Below are 23516 nucleotides of genomic sequence, written 5' to 3'. Positions count from 1 at the left end.
TCACTGTTATTTACAAATGCAATAATGTACTTACCAGCATGCTGACACCAAGGGCAATGTCAGGATGAATGATTGTCATCAACAGGCCTCAAACTACTCCCCTATATATTGATGAGAATGTATGGTATTTGGTTCAGTTTATGCGTGCACACTACAGGGTTGGTAAAAAGACACACATTTACTTGCCTGAAAAGTAGCACCTGATGATCTCCCTGCACATCAGATCCCCCCTCTGCGTACCCCGCACTACCGTTGCCAAGGTAGTTTGAGCTTCCTGCACGACTGCTGCATCGGCATCCTCAACATAGGAAGGTTGGGCCAGGGCAATGTTGTGTAACATGCAGCAAGCCTGGACGATCATCACTACTTTTGCTGGGTGGTAAAGCAGTATTCCTGATGATCTGTCCAAACACCTGAAATGACTTTTCAGCACCCCAAAGGTGCGTTCCACAACATTGCGGGTGGCAACATGTGAATGGTTATAGCAGTGCTGTGCAGGGCCTTCTGGGGATCGCAGAGGTGTCATGAGCCATGGAAGACACCCATATCCTGAGTCACCTTCACAGAAAAGATGCAGTCAGTGCAGTATATGGTAAGGTATGTGCGTTGGCCTAACATGAGTAAGTGGGACAAAAGCTATCCGCATATTTGACACACAATTAATGGGCATTGTAATGTAAATGAGGATTTAATGGAGGTGTGGGTAAATTTCACAGACTATAGGGACACTCCACAGGAGAAGATATTTAAATAATTAAAAATGTCCTTACCAAGTAGCCAGCCCTCTGGCATTTGTTGGTCGTGGAATTGGTCCCAGAGGGCTGAGTGCCTCAGAATATAGGCGTCATGGCAGTTTCCTGGGTAGCCTGCAACTACACTTAGGATTTTGAGGCTGGCATCACATACCACCTGAACATTGAGGGAGTGGCGCCCACGCCTATTGACATAGACGTGTCCCCTCACGTGCGGTGCCCGAAGCCCAATGTGTGTGCAATCAATAGCTCCCAGCACATTAGAAAATGCTGAGAGCCTATAGAAAGCCACCTTAAGGTCCTGCCACTCTGACTCAGAACGTGGGAATCTGATGTATGTGCGCCACAACGTCTTTAAAGCAAGTAACACTTGAGTGAAATGCTTTGAGAAAGTGGCTTGTGATACCTCTAGGGACCATGAGGTCACAGACGAGTGGAGCCTGTGGCTAAGAAGTAGAGGGCACACATTAATTTCTGCAGCCCAGACACTGCATAGTTGCCCCCCCCCCCCGGTAAGGGTCCAAATCATCTCTCATATGAGTCTCTTGTATAAGTCCAACAGGTTAATGCGGTTCAGGCGAAACATCCCCACAACCTGTTGATCCAAGAAGGAGTCCAGGTACAGCCTAGCACGATACATACGTGAAGCACGCAGTAGTCGGGGTATCTGGATCTAGCACGCAGCTTCCTCCCTCCTCCTGCGCAGCTCCTCCAAATGGGCATAATCACATAGAACTAACTCCAAACTACTCTGCAAAATCTCCATCTCTCAAACCCTCACATGTTTCCTTAATGATGTTGGGGTATATGTGGGGGAGTTTCTGATTAAAAATGAGGACACCTGTGATCAAATTAACCATTAGTGCACTTGACCAAAGTTAGTTGTGGCCCAAATCGCCAATCAGAACCTGGTCTGAAAAAAAGTGCGATTTATATAGAACAAAAAAAATGCAATTTCCGTTTGCGCATCCCATTAAATAAGTGCTTTGTATACTTGTGCGAAAACATCTGGATGCGAATTAAGTGTACGATTTTTGTTTTTTTTTTAAATTTAATTTTTTTTTTATGCACTTTTATAAAGTGCGAAAAACGGGCCGTTCCGCACCCTATTAAATGTGCGATTTGGCGAAATGCGATAAAATGATAAATCGCCGTTTTTATGCGAAAATATCGTAAAAAAACACAAATCGACTCCTATTAAATGTCACCCCTGATGTTTTGTTGAGCTTTCTCAGGTTTACATTTATTCAATGAAATGGTGTCAACCCGGGAATACAGTGCATTGGAAATAGGGACAATGGAGAGACCTAGAAAGTACTAAGTTATTAGTAAAAATAACTTGGGTCAGACCTGGATTTTGGTGGTACTACGGAATGAAAAGAATGTGTTCAATTGCATAATCTACATACAATAACTGATTTACACTCGTTCTTGTCCACACAGCACAATTCTGTTTACTCAGTCTTGACCACTGGATATATGGAAAAATATATTAAAATATCTTTATCAGTTGCTAGCAGCATAACCTAAGTAATGGCAGCATAGACCTGGCTTGGGTGGGTTGAAATATTGTTTCTTGTTTTATGAAAATTGACATCACATTTTTTTGTGGGTAACGCATATGTGAAGAAATCTGCACAAAAGCAAAGATCCTCTACTACTCTCATTTGGTTTAGTTTTGTCAGTTTATCAACTTGTTTTCATTCATGCAAAGAGCAGGAAATCCATATGAAATCCTGTAATGTGTGAACGCTTATTGATGTGTACTTTGCCCTATAATCATTGTTTTTGATGTGTGTGTGTATATATAAGATTTTTAATATTTACTGCTCCGTGTAGTGCAGCCAAGCATAGTCACGGCAGAATGTTCACACGTGTGTGTGTGTGTGTGTGTGTGTGTGTGTGTGTATATATGTGATACTATCTATGATGTGCTGAAAGGTTTGTACATTATTTTCAGATCTTTCATGGCTGTTTAAATTCATCATGACAAATGCACCTTCTACTTGGATTTTAATCCGATTGATTTCATTTTGGGTTTCCTAAGGATGTGTATAATTTTTGAACCTGCAGTAACATCGCTGCACAGCCATTTTCCTGTCAGTATGTTCAGTTTGAGCAGCATTTACTGCTTTCTGTGAGCCCTATGAGGAAAGTGCAGAGTACACTGAAATGCTCTTGGTGAGAGTGGGACTACTAGGGACATGGCAAGTCCTATTGTCTTGTTTCTATGAGCCTGATTAAAAGATACGAGCAATGTGTCTGACACAGTGGAACAGCTTTTTTTTTTTCCCTTCGCACACCTGCCAAATCGGTACTGTGCATGTGCAGCAATTGATTATTATTTGTTCAGACGTTTCCAGCTAGGTACATGACTGGCAGATATGAGACGCCAGCAGTAGGTATGTCTGTGCACAAGATGGCAGTCCACTGAAAACAAAATCATAGCTTTGTGTGCACCTACCTGTCCCTCAGAATCGGGCCATCTTCTTTCACTTTTGTTTTATAAATGTTGTGATCTTAAAATATCATTAAGGGGTCTTTTTTTATTTTTCATTACAATATAGAGAAAAAAACATCCAAGAGTGGCCCTGCAGCCTCCAAAAATTATCCTTCATTTATTCGTCCCAAAATCTATTTGCCTGTCCCTCATTTCTGCCAAAATTCCACCAAATACTACTTTGACATCTACACATGCCACTCACTTCTAGGGGAGCAGAGCAAGAAGGGGGATTGGCTAGGGGCACAGACGGTGTAATCACTAAAACTCACCATCCATGGCCACACCCCCATCCCTGTAGGGCCATTACTACACCGAGTTGGCCGGAGCCTAATTTTTTTTCTGTGTAGGTGTATCGGTCATTCCTTGAAAACGGGGACATAGAGGTGATTTTTCAAAAATGCCAGATGAATTAAAATGATTTGTTTCTTAAGAGACAACAATGTATGTAGTATACTCTAGTATCCTCAAGATACAATTCCTGCGAAAGACTATGGGTAAAGATTTGTGTTTTGTCTATCCCCAAGCACATGACCTAGATAAAGTTTCATTTGAAATGGTCGTGGCTGGAGCCTAATTTCTTGGGTAAGTGTATATAGATTTTGCTGCCCCTCGATGGAATAGATGATATTAATCACAGATAAAGTTAAAGAACTATAATAGGGGCCTATATATCAACTTTTTTTTCATAAAGGGATTAATATCTGTGCATATCAGAGTTATTATCAATCAACCAAGCTTACTATCACTCACCCTCCACCTATGTAGAATAGAGAAGGGAATTGTGCAGAGGCTCTCTTGATCAAGCAGTATTAATCAAATACCCTTTTGTTGTATGAGGTTTAGCATTTCAATCATTAGCCAGTAAAATAGCAGTCGAGAGTCCCAGCAATAATAGAGGGTATAATAATAATAATAATAATAATAATAATAATAATAGAGTATTACTGAAAAGCATCAGCCCATAGATTCATTTTTCAACCACATTGTAAACTGTCTTTTTGCAGGCACAATGAGGATTTGAAGGCAGCAAATGTTGTACATTTCTTGGGACGTTATGAGGGCTATTTCTAAGCCATCTGACCAGATCGCTTAGAAATTATACAAGGATCACTCCGTGTGTATGCCCACAGTTGACAACGATGCGCGGCCCCGTGTGTCGCTACTGCCTGACTAGATCTTGACTACATGCAGTCAAAATTTATCACCAGTATTTTCTTACCAGAGAACACTGGTCCGCACAGATCACTCGGCACACTTTGCGGTGCATGGTGGTTATGCAGCGATGTGTGCTAAGTTGGGCCCGCTTAAGCACGTCGCTCGGCACATTCTCCCCCGCTGCGCTGTGTGTGTACGGGGCTTTAGGTCCAGGCTTATATGAGCTCAACTAAGAGTAAATGCTGTTCTATACCAATATCTGTAACCTCTCTATGGGTAGGCTTGAGGCTGATGGTGCGGAAAGCCAATGCTGTATATTTCTTTATTAACAGTTTATTTATTAACAGCTTCTTATATAGCGCTGTATCTCTCCTGTATGTCTCACGGATATGGTAGACCATGTTTAGGTCAACCAACATACCCAAGGTCGACATTAACAAAAGTTTGACACAAGCTTATGGTCAACATGGATAAGGTCAACATGGGTTTTTCAGTTTTTGATGTCTACATCAACATGGACACTGCATAAATGTACCGTGTCCCTTCGCTTCGGGCACACTATTATATTCCCTCTTTGATAGTAAAGAATGAAAAAAAACACTTTTTTTTTTTAAAGTGAAAAACTCATGTTGACCTTTTTTATGTCGACCATAAACTGGTTTTGATCTTGGGTATGTTGACCATTTCAAGGTGTTGACCTAGTCACTGTCGACCATTAGTGGTCAACTTAGTGACTGTCAACCTAGACTTGGGGTAGCCAACTCCAGTCCCCGAGAGCTACCAACAGTTAATGTTTTCCAGATCATCGCACAGAATCACAAGTGAAGTAATTAGCTCCACCTGTGGATCTTTGAGACTGTTTCAGGTAGTAATGAGTGCACCTTTGCAGCAGCTAGGTTGTTTGGACAATGTGAACTGTTGGTAGCTCTCGAGGAACGTAGTTGGCTAGCCCTGACCTAGACATTGTCTACCCAGTGACGGCATACTGTGTCTCAGAGGTTTGCAGTTGTAATTGAGTTCTAAGTTGGACAGTGGTGAACCCAGTGCTCCTCAGGCAGTATGGTCGCTCTAGGATATTACAACTTGCAGACCAACTGCCATGGAGACATTGGATACACAGCAGCAGCATTTTCAATATGCCCAAATGCCAATTTCAGCCAGTGGACCGGTAGCCAATCAGATTGGCTTCCGAGCCACTAGCCGCAATTGGCTTGCAGCTGGTGCCCCCTGATACATCTTAAAAATACCTTCACAGTTGGAGCCCACAGATGAAGGAGGGGGAGAACATGTGGTGCAGAATACACTTCAATTCCTCCTCCTTCCCTGGTGTACGTAGTACCTCTGCGTCTTATTCTACGCTTTGTTGGGGAAAGCCGAGAATAACCAGAGAAGGGGGGACTATGAACTGTCTTTTACTCACCATTCTCGTACAAATGCAAACCTACCTAGTATAATGAGAAAGTTACCTGGCCTATGTATATCTCTTTCTATATCCTGTAATGGGGCCTACACATGGGGAGATGTGCTGCTGAGCCTTCTGAGCGATGCATAGCGATCTGTCGGGGCCAGTGTACTCCGATAAGAACACTGGCCCTGACACCGGCAAATATAGATTTATCCAGCATGCTGGATATTAATCGCGGGCCACGCATCACTATGAATATGGCCCCTACACACACAGCGATGCCATTTTCGGAGCCATCTAGTTTAAGTTCTAGCGATTTCAGGCCATTTTCTGAGCGATATGTGTGTATGCCCTATTAGTGTCCTTGTGAAGGTTGAAAGTATGATACATTAGATTTCTATCCTAGTCCTGAATTGTTAGGGAAATGTTTAGGCAAACTTAACTCTGGACATTTCAGCATATGGAATCTGTCTCCTTTTGTTTTTCCTAGTACTGTGGACTTTGTCGGGAGCTGTTACTACTTGGAAGCATGCAGGTGCAAGATGAAAAATGTTGCTTGCTTAAAATGGTAAATCTGAACAACTTAAATATATACTAGCTCTAATGGTGTGTACACACAATACTTTTTGCCTTCCGATGTTGACGATATATAATCAACATCGGATCGGAATCGGATGCAGATCGCAAGGGTTTTAACCCTTCAGATCCCAATCCGATTCCGATGCGCGTTCACGTATCGCAAGGCAGAAAGTCTTGTCTGCCTTGACTATATAGTGCAGATCTGCACTATATAGTCAGACTTGTATGCAAATCGGATGTTCCTTCAGATATTATCCACGATCCGATCTGATCGGATCGTGGATAGTATCTGAAGGCACATCTGACCGTGTGTACACACCATAAGAGCTGTTATTTGATTTTGTTATTTTAAATAAACCAAATAAAATGTATTTTATAAAAATACGGGAAACGTGTCAAGTGGAGAAATTGCTGTTTCATCTCCCCCCTATTTGCACTATTCATAAATATTTCTGAAAAGTTTGCATGGTTCAATGTGTACTTCTGCTAGCTAGCTGAAAGACTGCCTCCTCTCTCCTTCCTTATAGCTCTCCTAAACAAACAGAAAAATTGGGGGTCCAAGCCTGTAATCTTTATAGAAACCTAATAACGTTACACTAACATCTCAATTTTTTTTTTCTTTATTTCCCATTCCTAGTGGTAATGAGGTTGGTTACCATGTGGTGACTCCATGTCTGCCTTGTCTGTTGTCCTGTAATAATGGTCACTTCTGGATGTTCTATAGCCAGTGCGTATACAGCATCACCCGCCTGGACCAATCAGGCAAGTATGGCTATAAGCGTTTGGAGGCTTTACTTGTTTATGACTATTTACTAGCCTATTCCCCCATTTTCTATGTATCTTGGTGGTAAGTAAAGATTAGAATCCATTTTGTGTATAAGCAGGTGCTAAATGTTTAACGCAATTAGAATTCCATTAATCGCTTGTTTGTAGTTCAGCTTCCTCATCCTTTGCAAATCTATTGTCTGAAAGAAATTTGGTGCGTAGAAGGTGGTGTGTGATGCTCTTCACCAGTTGTGTGCTGCCGCCACCCACTACCTGAGGGGGAACATTCTCCCCCCTTTCAAAGCTCCTGCAGTTCTTGCAATGCAAAATAAAATATACCTGTTGAGAGAAAGAAACTCATTAAAATGGATTTGTTTTGTTCATACTGCAAAAATACCCTGTTTGTTACCATTATTTTTCAGAATGCTGCTATGTTGTGGGTTTTTTTTCTTGTTTTTTTTTTTTAATTGTGAAATCTGATCGAAGATATCCTTTGTTTTAATTCCCAGTTCCATTCTTAGCAACAAGCATTACCTAAATACAAGGAGCACACTGTTCTGGTGCAGTTAGACGGTTTCTAAAGGAGCCTTTGTTTTGAGTTCTGTAGTGTTCCATTTACAGGTGTTTACCGGTGATAAAACAGGGCTTGCAAGCCTGTGATCAGTGCAGGAGGGATCTGCCAAGTTACACATGTTCAGCATTCCTGGGGACACTACTTGGCAGATGTAATAGAATGTGTGCACAGAAGCAAAGATTAAATCAACATAACACAATGTACTTTTACATTTAGCTTTTTGTAATGCTCTAAAGGTTCACTTGACTGTAAAGTAATTGCAGCTAAAGGTTACAGCCCTGTTTACTATTTAGTAATAACCCAGTGTATTGGAAAGCAGGTAGCCAGCCGATCACGCAATGCACTAGAGAAATTACATTAATGCATGTTGCTGTGAGTGACTTATGAAGATAGCCATCGGTCTACATTGACAAAGGGAACAAAGGAAGAATATTGATTGAAATGGCATAGCAACATGCATTCTGGAACAATGTAATTATGATCAGTGAGGGATCTGCACAGACTGCAAACACTGTAAAATTGTTTTGCTACGTTGTGCCTTCTCTAAATTAGAATTAGAAAACTTTTATACAGCGTTTTTCCAAGCCAGATGCTTCCATTCACTGTTTTATATAGACAATAGTGTCCTCTGTAGGATAATAATGGGTACTACAACACATTTAAACAGATTTATTTTAAAGTGGCTTTAATTATAAAAAGGGTTATTTTTTAACATAAAACTTTAAAAACGAGTGAACTTGGGCTTCTGGAAAATATGTTTTATAGCCCTAAAGGTGGCCCTGGATAAAATGTCCAAAAAAATGGTCCATGCAGAAATGTCCAAAAGCAAACCATAAGATTAGGAGACAAGTAGTTTATCACTTTTTCCATTTCATAACTTTTCAATCTTAGTGCATCTGGCCCTGTATGAGGAAGATTTTTACAGTTTTATTTAATTCAGTTAATGCCCTATATACCTTTTAATTACTGACCACCATGGATCATCTATCTGTGTATTTTTTTCTGGTTCATTATTTTCTCCTTCATCCTTGGGGACACTGAAGTCTACGCTGGGGAATAGAGTGGTGTATCGGAGGAGTCGGCACTTTAAGAAACTTGAACTGTGGTATGGCTCCTCCCCCTCTATTCCCCCCTCAGACCTCAGTCTTAGTTTAGTGCCCGGAGGAGTCGGATCCCTGGGCAAGGGGCTCCGTTTGGGGCCTTTTGTTTTTGCTTGTTTTTTTTTGGAGACAGGCAGCCAGCGCGTGCCGGCTGCCTGCGACGTGGGATAGCTCTCCGGGGAGTCAGAGCGGCACCGCTTGCGGCGCACGCGGCTGACTCCGGTCACAGACGCATCAGCGTCTGGGTCCCGCCACAGCTGCCTGCGGCGTGTGTTACGGGGCCGCGACCTAGTCGCCCGCCGGAGAGAGCAGGGCGTGCGAGCGCATAGCGCTGGGTGACGGCTGGACCAGGGTTAATTCGCTGGTCCAGCAGGGAGCAGACAGCCAATCAGCGCCGCTGTATACAGCGCGCGCTTTGATGAGGACGGAAGGGGCGGACCAGGAGTGGTCGCGTCCTAGCTGCAGTCCTCTGTGTCAGACGCCGGTGCCTGCCACGCTGCTCCCTTGTCGGCTGTGCCTCTACAGTTCTCTGGAACAGGACAGCAGGACGCTTTCTCCCCCTCTTCAGCCTGGATATTATTGAATACTGCGCTGGGTGAGTGGAGGGGATTTTCTCTTGTGAGACTTCCCCGCTGGAGAGTTTATCTGGTGGGCCTAATTCGGGGAAGGTGCGCTCCTCTCCCCCTATTAGTGTGGTGCTTTTGCTCTTGGTGTGGGGTCCTTGTGGGGGCTCTCTTTGTCTGGCTTATTTCACCTCCTTCCACCTGTGTGTGTGTGTAAGGGGCGTGTGTGTGTGCAGCATGACATCCAAGTCTCAGTCAAAAGCTTCTCCAAAGCTGTTTGTATGCACTAAGTGTGAGCAACAGTTTACGCAGCATGTGAAGGGTGTATCCTTGTGTAAGGATTGCTTCAAAGGGGATGCTGGGCAGAGTCAGGTCCCTGTTCTGAACACTGAGGGAGTTACCAGTGTGTTAGCCACTCTGGCATCAGAGATGGCTGCATCTCGCAGGGACAGGGAGTCATTGCAGGTGCAACTGGCTTCCATGTCTGCTGCGGAGCCCGCCTGGGCCAGAGAACTGATTACATCAGTGAAGGCGTTGGCCCAAGACGCTGCGGTGCCTGCAGGGGCCGCAAGTGCTCCACCTCCCCCGAGGAAAAGAGGTGTCCCTTTATTGTTACAGGGTGATACTTCAGAGGAGGAACCGGGGGACCCCTTGGAAGGGGATATGTTTCAGGATCCTATTGATCCTGTGGAGGACGTTCCTCAGGAAGAGGCCCAGGGTATAGAGGCCCTCATTCAGGCTATCAAATCTACCCTCAATGTTAACGAGCAGGAGCCGCCGACGCAGGTCTCTATTTTTGGGAGGTCTGCTAAGGCAGTGGTCACCTTCCCAGAATCTATGGAGTTGGAGAAACCTCTTCTGGATATTTGGAGATCTCCAGAGAAAAAGGTTCAGTTATCTAAGCGGTTTAAGACCTCTTACCCATTTGCTCCGGAGGCTAGGGCAAAATGGGAGACCCCGCCGTTGGCAGACGCGTCAGTGTCAAAGCTTTCCAAGAAAGCGGCACTTCCCATTCCTGGGGCAGTGGCCCTCAAGGAGGCGCCAGATAGGCGTCTGGAGGCGGGGCTTAAACAGATTTTTTCAACCGCAGGTGTGTCACTTCGGCCCATTCTTGTGATCTCCTGGGTCAGTAGGGCCATGGAGAAATGGGCGGAGGATTTGTCAAAGGGTCTGAATGATCAGGGTTCTTCTGAGGAGTTCATTCAGTTAGCAGAACAGATGCGGGAATCTGCAATGTATATTGGAGAGGCTGCAAGGGATTCTGCGGCTCTGGTGGCAAGGATTTCGGCTCAGTCCATTACGGCCAGGAGGTCTTTGTGGCTTAAGTCCTGGCAAGCGGAGGCGGACATTAAAAGGGCGGTAGAGGCTCTTCCGTTTACGGGAGAGGTCCTGTTTGGCCCGGAGTTAGACAAGTTGATTTCCCTGGCCACAGGAGGCAAATCAACTTTCCTGCCTTCCGCGACTCCTCCTCCCAAAAAGCCTTATCAAGGGCCGGCCTTTCGCTCCTTTCGGGGGGCACCTAAGTTCAGAGGTAAGTCCAGAGGATCCTTTACCGCTTCTCGTGGCAGAGGCAGAGGGTTTGGTGGAGCAACCACTTCCTCAGGACCAGCTGCTCGGCGCGCAGACGTCAAGCAAACCGAAAAGCCCGCAGCATGACTCCCGGCCCTCCTACCTGGGGGATCCCAGAGTAGGGGCTCGCCTGTTGGACTTCCGGCAGGCATGGGAGGGGTCTTGCAAGGACAAGTGGGTTCTGTCCGTCATTGCGCAAGGGTACAGACTGGAGTTTTCCAGTACTCCCCCTCACCAGTTTTTTTACAATAGGTTTGCCTCACGTGGAGTTGAACCGTCAGTTGCTTCTTCAAGCAGTACAGAAACTGTTGACCGCAGGAGTTATAATGCCGGTTCCTGCCGAACAACGCACAGAGGGGTTTTATTCTCCCCTGTTCCTGGTCCCGAAACCGGACGGTTCGGTTCGACCAATATTGAATTTAAAAGCTTTAAACGTATATATCACGTACCACAGATTCAAGATGGAGTCTCTTCGTTCTGTGGTTGCAGGGCTGGAGCCGGGGGAATTTTTAGCATCTTTGGATGTCAAAGATGCTTATTTGCATATTCCCATTTACGTCCCGCATCAGAAGTTTCTTCGTTTCGCGATAAGGGATCTCCATTTTCAGTTTCGGGCTCTGCCATTTGGCCTTTCATCGGCCCCACGTCTGTTTACCAAGGTAATGGCAGTGATGGTAGAGTTGCTTCATTCTCTGGGAGTAAAAATCGTTCCTTATTTGGACGATTTATTGATCAAGGCCGAATCCAGGGATCAGTTGACGCAGGCTATTCAGGTAACCTGCCAGACGTTACTGAACCATGGCTGGATTCTCAACTACCAGAAATCTCAGCTGAATCCTTCAAGAAGGATTGTATTCCTGGGGTTGATTTTGGACACGGAGGTTCAAAAAGTTTTTCTGCCTCGGGAAAAGATGTTGTCCCTGCAGGAGTTGGTTCGGCAGGTGCTTCGACCTCGGAGAGTGTCTGTGCACTTATGTATCCGACTGCTGGGCAAGATGGTAGCCTCGTTCGAGGCTCTGCAGTTCGGGCGTTTCCATTCAAGGACCTTTCAATTGGACCTGCTCAGGAAGTGGTCGGGCTCCCACTTGCACATGTACAAGATGGTGGTGTTATCGCCCTGCAGCCGTCTCTCTCTCCAGTGGTGGCTACTGTCGGCCAATTTGTTGGAGGGCCGACGGTTCGGAATCTGGGATTGGACTATAGTCACGACCGATGCCAGCCTCCGAGGCTGGGGAGCTGTTGTGTTGGGGCAGCACTTCCAGGGTCGTTGGTCGTCTCAGGAGGCGAAGCTGTCTATAAACATCTTGGAGCTTCGCGCGATTCGTCTGGCCTTGTCCTATGCGGACGGGATCCTCCGGGGGAAGGCGATTCGCATTCAGTCGGACAATGCCACGGCTGTGGCTTATGTGAACCGGCAGGGCGGAACGCGCAGTCGCGGAGCCATGCAGGAGGTACGTCCAATTCTGCAATGGGCAGAGCGGCATGCTCTGGCTTTGTCAGCGGTCTTCATTCCCGGGGTGGACAACTGGGAGGCGGACTATCTGAGTCGCCAGGATGTTCACCCTGGGGAGTGGGCCTTACATCCGGAGGTATTTGCCCAGATCGCCCACCGATGGGGGATGCCTCAGGTGGACATGATGGCTTCCAGGAGCAATCGGAAGGTGCGGCTGTATTGTTCCAGGTCTCGGGATCCAGAGGCGGTAGCGACGGACGCGCTGACCGCGAGTTGGAACTACTCTCTAATTTATCTGTTCCCTCCGTTGCCCTTGATTCAGTTGGTACTCAGAAGAATCAAGCGGGAGAGGTCCACGGTCATCCTGGTGGCACCGAATTGGCCTCGTCGTCCTTGGTATGCCGACCTTCAGGGGCTCCTGATAGATCATCCTTGGCAGCTACCTCTAAGGGACGATCTTCTACAGCAGGGGCCGTTTGCCTACCAAGGCTTACGGCAACTTCGTTTGACGGCATGGCCGTTGAGGCCACACTGTTGAGCAGAAGAGGAATTCCTAAATCAGTGATTCCCACTATGATAAGGGCCAGGAAGGAGGTGACTTCACGGCATTATTATAGTATTTGGAAGGCCTATGTAGCGTGGTGCGAGTGCCGTAACTTGCCCACGGCTGTGTTTTCTTTGTCTCGGTTGTTGCAGTTTCTGCAAGCCGGATTTAAGGCGGGTTTGCGCCTAGGGTCCCTTAAGGTACAAGTGTCTGCATTGTCAGTTTTCTTTCATAGGCGTCTTGCCGTCATTCCTGAGGTGCAGACGTTTCTGAGCGGGGTTCTCCGTCTTCAGCCCCCAGTGCGGGCTCCGGAGGAACCTTGGGATCTTTCCTTAGTTTTGGATTATCTTAAGTCAAGTGTTTTTGAACCTTTAGACTCTATTGATTTGCGGTTGTTAACTTGGAAAACGGTGTTACTGCTCGCGTTAGCATCGGCACGCCGGGTGTCCGATCTTAGCGCTCTTTCATGCCGGTCTCCCTACCTGGTGTTTCATCCGGACAGGGCTGAGCTTCGGACCAGGTTGGATTATTTGCCTAAGGTGGTTTCATCTTATCACCTAAATCAGCCAATCGTGGTTCCAGCTCTTACGGGAGATTCCGCCTCGCTGAATGTGGTCCGAGCCTTGCAGGTGTATGTGAATAGGACCAAGGATCTCAGAAGGTCGGATTCACTTTTTGTCCTTTATTCTTCGGCAAAGCGGGGTTGGCCAGCGTCTAAACAGACTCTGGCTAGGTGGATCTGTCTCACCATTAAGCAAGCCTACCTTCATGCTTCACAGTCACCGCCAGTCAGGATCTCGGCCCATTCCACCCGTTCGGTGGGGCCGTCCTGGGCCGCTGCCAGGGGAGTTTCCCTGACACAGTTATGTAGGGCGGCCACTTGGTCGGGCCCTAATACTTTTGTTAAGTTTTATAGGTTTGACACCTTTGCGGCCTCTGCCTCCAGTTTCGGCCGTGCGGTGCTTCAGGATGCCCAGTGCCTTCCCACCCGTGGGGATGGCTTTGGGACGTCCCCAGCGTAGACTTCAGTGTCCCCAAGGATGAAGGAGAAAATAGGAATTTGGTACTCACCGTTAATTCCCTTTCTCCGAATCCGTAGGGGACACTGAACACCCTCCCGGCACTGTTCAGGCCTAAAGGGGGGATTTATTTTTAGCGCATGCAGTTATGTTTGGTTATGCATGCGTCTGGGTGTTGGTGACAGCCTGCTGAGTAGTATGGTTGTTCGTTTTGTTTTGTTAATATCTTTCTCTCTCTCTATTGGGGATTCCCTGGTCTCTTTTCTCCTCTCGGGCACGGTCAACTAAGACTGAGGTCTGAGGGGGGAATAGAGGGGGAGGAGCCATACCACAGTTCAAGTTTCTTAAAGTGCCGACTCCTCCGATACACCACTCTATTCCCCAGCGTAGACTTCAGTGTCCCCTACGGATTCGGAGAAAGGGAATTAACGGTGAGTACCAAATTCCTATTTGTACGTCCTTGGTGCCCTTATATGAAGTAAAAAAAACAAAAAAAAACCTAGCTAATGAAATGGTAATTGTATTAGGTACTTGTTTCCTAGCAGGGTGCCCACTAAGCTATTTGCTTACTGGGCTATTCTGCGTAGTGAAATCGCATGCGATCACAGTAGTTCCTTTAGTTAATTTATTCACTGCACCCTGAGTGAAATCGCAGATGAGATCTCAGTAGTTCATATGGTAAAACAGCACCACTCTCAACGCCACCCCGAAGCGTGGCGAGCGTAGCAGAACGCATCCTCCGACCTTTTCATACCCCCACTATCCACGTCAGCATGGAGTTGATTTTATATAGCCACTGAGCCCGAAGCGTGGCGAGCGTACGCGGATTACTTTACATGTATTCCGTGTCCCCACGCGGGGCTCGCTGTGCTCGCCACACTTCGGGCTCGGTGGCTCACTGCGCTCGCCACACTATATCAAATCATCTCCACGCCGACGTGGTTAGTGGGGTATGAAAAGGTCGGAGGATGCGTTCCACCGCCCCTCGCGGGGCTCGCCATGCTTCGGGGTGACGTGGAGAGTGGTGCTGTTTTAGGTGTTTTACCATATGAACTACTGATATCTCATATCTCACGCCACAAAAAAGGGCCAATTCAATGCAATTTCACTCAGGGTGCAGTGAATAAATTAACTACTGAGCGACAGCGTACGTAGGGAATCTGGGCACCCTGCTAGGAAACAAGTACCTTGTATTATTATGCAAATAATGTATAAAATATGTCACTATATGAAATCGGTGACAAAATAGTGTGTATTGAAACATGATCAATTTATTTTACACACTGATCTTCAAAGTAGTATTCTCATTAAAAAAAAAAACTCTGAACTGTAAAATAAGGGGGGATATTCTGGTTGATTCGCAAGGCTGCAGTGTAAAATGGGTCTTCTGGGCTAATTCAATAGCAGTCACAGTTTTGCTGAATTAGCAAAACTGCGACTGCATGCTACCTGGGTGTTACCCAGCACAGGACAAGGCCGCCCAGCATGAAAAGGCCCACCGATTGCTGTGGTCACTAAATTATTGCTGCAAATGCAGTGATTAGGGCTGACGCCTGCCTGTGAAAGCAGATGCTCAACCGCCATTTTTTTCATCTTCAGAGACTGCGTGGGGCTTCCCACAGCCCTCCCCGGAAACAGGATGAAGTGAAGTTTTGAAGCTTCACATGTGGGGTCAGTACCCCCCCCCCCCAGCTTAAGACCTGACAGTTGGTTATGCTGCCGTCTTGTCCTGTAATTTATCATCAGGACTTCTGTTTTATCTGGGTTCAGTCTCAGCCAACTGGCACTCATCCACTCCTGGAGCTCAGCTAGGCAGCCATTTAAGGTTGTTATTGTGTTATCGGTGCCTGGAGCAAAGGACAGGTACAGTTGGGTATCATCTGCATAGCAGTGGTAGACCAGGCCATGACGTCTGATTATGTCACCAAGCATGTATACTGTATGGAAGTACATTTATTTATATATGCAAAGTTTATCTAATTTATTCATGTCGCACGCAATCAATAAGCGAATGTCCAGAATTATAACCAATGAATATTATTTATGAATGTAAACTGATGAAACTGTATCATGGATTACAAAATATTACAATACAGGTATTTATACATAGTAACGATTATTATTATGCTCCAGCATCCTTAAATAAAGCTAACCTCAGTGTTAAATAATGTGTATGTGTATTACAGTGCTGGGAGGGGGCGTGGCTTATGAAGAAGCAGCCATTTTGTGATACCAAGTCTTTGTGTCCGCCATTTTAGAATACCGCCGCATGGCATTCAAACATCTTATGGTAACTGTCGGCCATCTTAGATTCCACTACATGGCACACAAAGGAAACCTTAACAAAAGACTAATAACTTCCGCCTGGCAATCACACATACTGACTGTATGTTCATAATTCCTTTCCACAACATTTATTCCAAATTACCTCTAGCTTGCATCATACGATACGCTCAATCCTTACAATAACTCGCACATTCAGCAAACACATTTTACCTGCAGCATACACAATTGAATATCATTTAAGCTACAATGTACTTCTCTGTACAGAACACCTAACAGGCGCTATACCATCTATGGCCTTGCTATATCATACTCACATCCCATGCCGTTACACACACACCATCCGAGCATCATGCTATCAACATTTGTTACATATAAGTTGTATTTATCCGATAGTTTATCTAGATATTCTATCTGGATAATACACAAAGCGTTCACACTGCTTCAATAGAAACCACTCAGGGCTAATCCATTCCTGGGGCGCAGACACACACACTTCCATTGCAAAGAATCCAGACAATAGGGACTACCCTCACAGCACATGTTTCTCAAAGTCACATCCGATTATCTAGATAATCTAGCCGGACAACACACTCCAAAAGCTTTCAGCCCCACACCCACACATGGACACACAGTGGACTCCCTGTAGGCCGGAGCCTGCAGCACACGTCCACACATTCTGCCCACACAGTCTCAGCATTCCACCATGCCCAAACCAGTACAATCACTACAGCTTATCCTTACACAAACCAATCTATACAATCTACCGACTGCTGCCTACTACATAGCCACTGTGAACCACGATACAATCCATGAACTACAGGCTAGCTAAATCATTCACACAGATCACCTTCAACTACAGACAGAAGCTTTCTTTGTCCAAACCATCGGTAAACATACGCTGGGCCTATGCACATGTGTTTATCTGAAGACAACTAAAAATGGAAGTTAACTACTTTTAAACTCTCTAGCATAATCTTAATAAATAACCGGGGTCCTAGTACACAATACAATCAAGTCCTACAAGTTTATACGTTACTCAAAGCCATGTGTCCAATCTTATCCAATCTTCTCCAGGACTGTTGCACTGCATCTTGTCTAGCTCAGGTTCCAAAAGCAACTAACTTAAAACTGTATTTTTACTCCTCAAGAAAACTTTCTAGGGGGAGGGGTTGATCCTATTGTCTTCCCCTGGTATCACTAGCTTTTGTTTACAGTATCTGATGACTGGCTCAGCTGCTTTCCAGAGAACCATTCATTCACCTCCTTTCATTAGCCTACAGACACGCCCCTCTGTTACTGTATTTTAAATCTTATGTGAACTTATGATTTGTAATAACATGTGTGTGCAATATCATATGGAATTCTAATAACTGTCATCTGACAGTTATTATAATTTCGCACATTTTGAGTCCAAACATGACATTATGTTATATCTAAAAATATCTAAATTAATATTCGATCTTTTCCTTACTTATGAGATATGAATAATATTTATCTCAGACTATATTAATTTAGTGGGCATGATTATAATTATGATTTATGGAAATTATATGCTGGGAGAAATTAGGTATTGACAGTCGCCCATTTGACAGATTATAATAACTGTCACATTAATAATGCATAATTTCCGCATTAATTTTCATAATTCATAAAATTTCAATATTTTTCATAAAAATATTTTTCATTGATAAAAAAAAAAGATTTTTAAAGGGTGGAACTTATGTGTATGTGTATAAAGAAGGGGATGTATCATTTTTGCGCAATGGCTTAATCCGAGATTAATAATAAATGGGGGAGGGCATTTACTTAACGCCGGCATGTCCAGATTATGACCTCACAATAGTTGTAGGGCCACAGCCCAGACACACACGACTGAATGATACATTTTGGGGAGTGTATGTGTAGCTGTTTAGGTGGGTGTAGTGTTCCTGCATAGGTGTTGTGTAACCTACCGCAGGGTGTACAGGGTTGTACAACCTTCATATGTCCTACAAAGGATGCTGGGTAAACATGGATGAACAACATAACAAAAAACAATTTAACAGAGTATTATAAAGATTTCCTGAAAGAGTGGAGAACAGTCATTTCTCCTTGGGCAGTAGGGGATTAAAAAACCTGAATAGGGTCCCAGGGTAAAAAACCTTCTACGCCCTTTTGGGTCATTCCTAGTGTCTCTTGACATTAAAACTAAGGGCCAAAGAAAGTCTCTAGTGGGTCTTCTGCTCATCACGACGTGGGGTCGTCTGGGGTTCATCATTCTCTTGGTCGGCTTGTGTATTTCGTCGGCTCTTGGGGCTTTCTAGCTGGGTTCCTGTCTAGTCATCTGTCGGTATCCAAGTCGTCATCTCGAGGACCATCATCTGTCTACGGCTGGGCTCATCTCTCCTTCTCCATTGCATCTGTAGGAAAAAGAAGTATCAATACTTTTGCATTTCCACCTATTTTCCCTACCATCCTTGGCTTCTTGTATTTCATCCGATCCACTTGTAGACTTCCGATAGTTCTGTCGTCGACTTGTTTCCCTGCAGAGACATAAACAGAAAGAACTTCCCAAGCGTTAGAAAAAACATCCCGCCTCCCACATCTGCGAAGCTTCTACACTCTAGAGTGCTATAGTTTAACCCTCGCCTTACTGTCTTTTGACACTAGGTGGCGCTCTAATTTATTTAAAGGTATTTCTACCCTGTACTACCAAACCTCTTTCAATTTAACCTCTATACCACTCCATATATTACAAATACAGTTGTCTGAGCCAAATAATCTGTGTACTTCTTCGGAAAAATGTGACTAGAGGAAATCTGAGATATTTAGAATATTCAATCTCTCATTTTCCTCTTCTCTGTCTAATCACTAGGGACTATCAGTTACTTGACATCTGGACCTAACACTATCAATATCTGGAGATTTATAAATCTCATTTAAAAACACTAATATATATATATCGTTGTCTAGGGGATGAAACTTTTTCAATGTTAGGTCCATACGCTCTCCATGCAATTAGGAGCAACAGGGGTTTCCAAATTCAATGCGTCACATTTGACCGGGTCCAATCACAGCTCTTTCCGGCTTACTAAACAACACAAAGAAAAACAAATCGTTAGACACCTTACATGACATATGTCTGATTCTGAGAACCATCAAAACAAACAATAACAATCAAACAAACAAAAGAGAGTACGTATAGACTAACTTCCATTTCTCCTTATCTCCTTACCTGATTCCTAAGAACCTGGACTGACAATTTACATCACATACAAGTCACCACTAGGTGGCTATTAACCTTTTTAACCACTTCCCTATGCCTATGTGTTCACATACATATGTGTCATGGGAACTATATGTCATGTAATGAACAAGCATGTTTCAAAACCAAATTTCCTTATACGTCGTTACCCTGGTACCGAGGGCGGATCGTATGCAGTACTCCTTTGAGTAGAACATGTTATCTTGTTCTCTACCTTTCCTCGTGTTCTATACCTGTATGTCTTACCATAGTCTAAACCTTCATGTGTTTGCTGTCATATTGTGTACTACGTTTAAATCTTTAATCTATTTGCTAAAAGGGGAGAAAGAAAGTTTAGGCGTCTTTCTAGTTACCGTTCTTCTTGTGCGACATCTCTGCTTCTCTATACCTACAGCAGTTATTAACCTGGGGATGTAATTAATTTCAAATACAATTTGGCCTTCTCAATTTATCTTGTTACCCTAATACTTATTACCTGAGTCAGTGTGAAACCAGTATACCTACTTCTCCAGCTGTCAATTTGGCGTCAACTGTACATTCTCTTACCACTTGGGAAAAACAAACATCATCCTCTCTGGCTGTTTGACTCCGCCTTACATTTGACTTCTCTCATCTCGGAGATGACAGCTGTCTTGAATATTGCGTCAACACTTACTAATCCTTAACAAGGAGTTGACACAGGGTATAGGTTAGTTAGCTTCACAATTACATCAGACACTTTAGAATAACTGGTCCCATTATATACGAATGGGGGGAGTATTGCTATTCCGCATTAACAGTCTAATTGCACTTTTAACATCACTTTTCCTATTGCCTCTTCCTATACCACAGTTTTAAACAAACACTATGCCTCCTCTTACCTCGCGTTGATGAGAGCAGACATTGTTTTCAATTCTTATTGTGTAATTCATCCGGTTCGAAGCTATCAACACTGGGAAATTCTAAACTTGCTGCCTGTGTATTCCTTTTTCATTTGGCAAACAACTGCTCGTTCACCGTGCCCACAGCACTTAATAAAAGCAGCCATTCCTTTTGGCTGGCTTGCTTCCTCCCTAACATGCACGTTATCACAGCGTGACCCGTTATTACCCATAATTACAGGAATAAACGTTCACAGCTTAATAGATATCGGTGGGTTATTACTTATCTGAGAGCTCCCCAAACACTCACTTCTACAGCTTCCTAGAACATCCCACAGTCAAGCAGGTGCGAAGGATACGAGGTATGATACTCAATCACCAAGTCTTTCAACTAGCAGCGAACTTCTAGCCAACTTGCTTGGAGCGGCACAATTTTTCCAGGGTATAACAAACTTGTTTTCCTATACCCCCAAAAATCGGATTTCTAAAGTAGCTAATCGGAAACAAGTGCGTTCCGATATATCTTCTTGTACCCTCCTAGCGGAATCAATTCCACTGAAGGGGCAGTTCCTATGTGTACGTCGGCACGTACACTCTGTCCTAACTGGACCTGTCCTACACTGGACTACACTGCGCTTGGGTCGTGTCCGTCCCACACCCGTTCGCCTCAGTTATTTTTCACACTGGGCGCTATACATCTTACGGTCTTATGCTTAAACTTGAAATATTTCTGTACAGAAAATCTTCCTAGGCTGTTAGCTTTCTTACTGGATGTCACACGAGTGTTCCCTTGACTATCAATGGGAATTTAATCAATACTACTTGAATTTCTTGAATTTTGAACAATAATAAAAGAATCCTGTTTGTAACTCAACAGGAGTCTTACTCAATATGTATGAATTTATAATTATCACTCAATTAAGTATCACTACCCATCCTTGGGCATTTACCTGTACAGCGTACCTAGGCAATCACATGTGCCCGCACATGTGTCCGTCACGCAACCAGTGTCTCACTGAGCGGCAGACGTTGACACCCATGTGTCCGAGTCCCGCCTTCTTTTGTATACTTTGCAAACCTATTTGCACTTGTATTTAACTTAATTCTTCAAGAAATCCCAATAGCACACTCTTTCTATAACATTTGTGGTTAGCACGGATATGGCACTATGAATTTAACACCTCTTACAATACTGTAGATATCTCATATTCACATGGGAAAACAAATGCAATTTTACTCTTAACAGGTACAAACTCCACACAGTGCAATACCTCTTACCAGTCCCTGTACTTATGCATTTGGGATAAGGATCATAACAGGGGAAAAAAAACTTTTGTTTCTATTGTGAACTATTGAAACTGCAGTCTCTGCTGCTGAGAGAAAAAAAAAAAACAAATAAATCAATCCTATTCAAATGCCCCCTTTCTAAGAAAAGTTCCTTGTCTAAGTTTCCAGGTTCAATCTATTGTCTCAACACCTTAATTTACATCTAAATACCCTCTGGCTGGTTCTTTTAAAATTAACAAATCTTTCTTTGCATGTTGTAATATGCTTAGGGGAAATCTGTCTTTTAGCCTGAAATAAAAAAAAGAAAAATGTTATATATCATACTTGATAACCATTAGTTTCAGTTTCAGGTTTAATACTTTAGAGTAACATTCAAATTTCATACCGCTTGGAATTTGTTGATTTTAACTGTATTAGATTTTTCTATTGACTGGTATTTTATCTCTCTCTGCTTTTATCTTTCTAAAGTTAAAATACTTATGACTCAATCCTATCAATTATGGGAATGAAAGCTTACCATTAAACACTCTTAGCCACCTTGCCTACTATTCTCATTACCATATGTTGAAAGGTATACTAAAAATAAAATAAATTTATTTAGTAGACATAGCAGTTTTACCCAGAGTTCTTTGCAACATACAATTATACATATGGCTTTCTCAGGTTGAGATGGTCTGCAGTAAAATACCTGCAATTTATGGCTATACATTATTCCCTTATAATCCGCTTCTGCTGCAATTATAAAAGATGTGCATTTATTTAAAATTTGCACTGCTTATAAAACAATTCAAATTTAAAAAAAAAACAATTCAACCTGAAACAGCCCTTGCCAATCATATCTGACTATTATTTAAAAGATAAGCATCAAAAGGAGATACCATCACATGAGAAAAAAAACAAATTATTAAAACATATTTACTTATAGAATTGCATCTTGATATTTAAATATAAATAAATGTTTTTCCTTTTGTCCCAAAGTCCAAAATTAGTATCTTACAGATTATGCATATGCAGGCCTGGACTATCAGCATTAGAAAAACCCAAAACAAAACCGAAAAATTTAAAATAATTATTTCTATTTTATATGTGATCCCTCCCTTGCTGATCGGCTCAAATCTGCATAATATTGCATATCTTTAAGTATATAATATCCCACGACGAGCACCCATCTATGGAAGTACATTTATTTATATATGCAAAGTTTATCTAATTTATTCATGTCGCACGCAATCAATAAGCGAATGTCCAGAATTATAACCAATGAATATTATTTATGAATGTAAACTGATGAAACTGTATCATGGATTACAAAATATTACAATACAGGTATTTATACATAGTAACGATTATTATTATGCTCCAGCATCCTTAAATAAAGCTAACCTCAGTGTTAAATAATGTGTATGTGTATTACAGTGCTGGGAGGGGGCGTGGCTTATGAAGAAGCAGCCATTTTGTGATACCAAGTCTTTGTGTCCGCCATTTTAGAATACCGCCGCATGGCATTCAAACATCTTATGGTAACTGTCGGCCATCTTAGATTCCACTACATGGCACACAAAGGAAACCTTAACAAAAGACTAATAACTTCCGCCTGGCAATCACACATACTGACTGTATGTTCATAATTCCTTTCCACAACATTTATTCCAAATTACCTCTAGCTTGCATCATACGATACGCTCAATCCTTACAATAACTCGCACATTCAGCAAACACATTTTACCTGCAGCATACACAATTGAATATCATTTAAGCTACAATGTACTTCTCTGTACAGAACACCTAACAGGCGCTATACCATCTATGGCCTTGCTATATCATACTCACATCCCATGCCGTTACACACACACCATCC

The 23516-nt window shown here is 43.5% G+C and overlaps 1 protein-coding gene across 4 annotated transcripts in view; it reads left to right on the top strand.

Moving 5' to 3' along the window:
- FAM72A (family with sequence similarity 72 member A) overlaps positions 1–23516 on the top strand; it is a 75893-nt gene that overhangs the window by 15811 nt on the left and 36566 nt on the right. For all 4 annotated transcript variants that reach the window (XM_083173036.1, XM_083173035.1, XM_083173037.1 and 1 more), the window contains exons 3-4: positions 6306–6383; positions 7032–7156. In XM_083173036.1, coding sequence (XP_083029162.1) covers positions 6306–6383; positions 7032–7156 — 203 coding nt within the window. The remainder of the gene's footprint in view (positions 1–6305; positions 6384–7031; positions 7157–23516) is intronic.

This window comes from Crinia signifera, chromosome 2 (genome assembly GCF_055691185.1).
Source record: "Crinia signifera chromosome 2, ASM5569118v1, whole genome shotgun sequence".
Lineage (NCBI taxonomy): Eukaryota > Metazoa > Chordata > Amphibia > Anura > Myobatrachidae > Crinia > Crinia signifera.
This window is presented reverse-complemented; position numbering and strand designations above follow the sequence as displayed.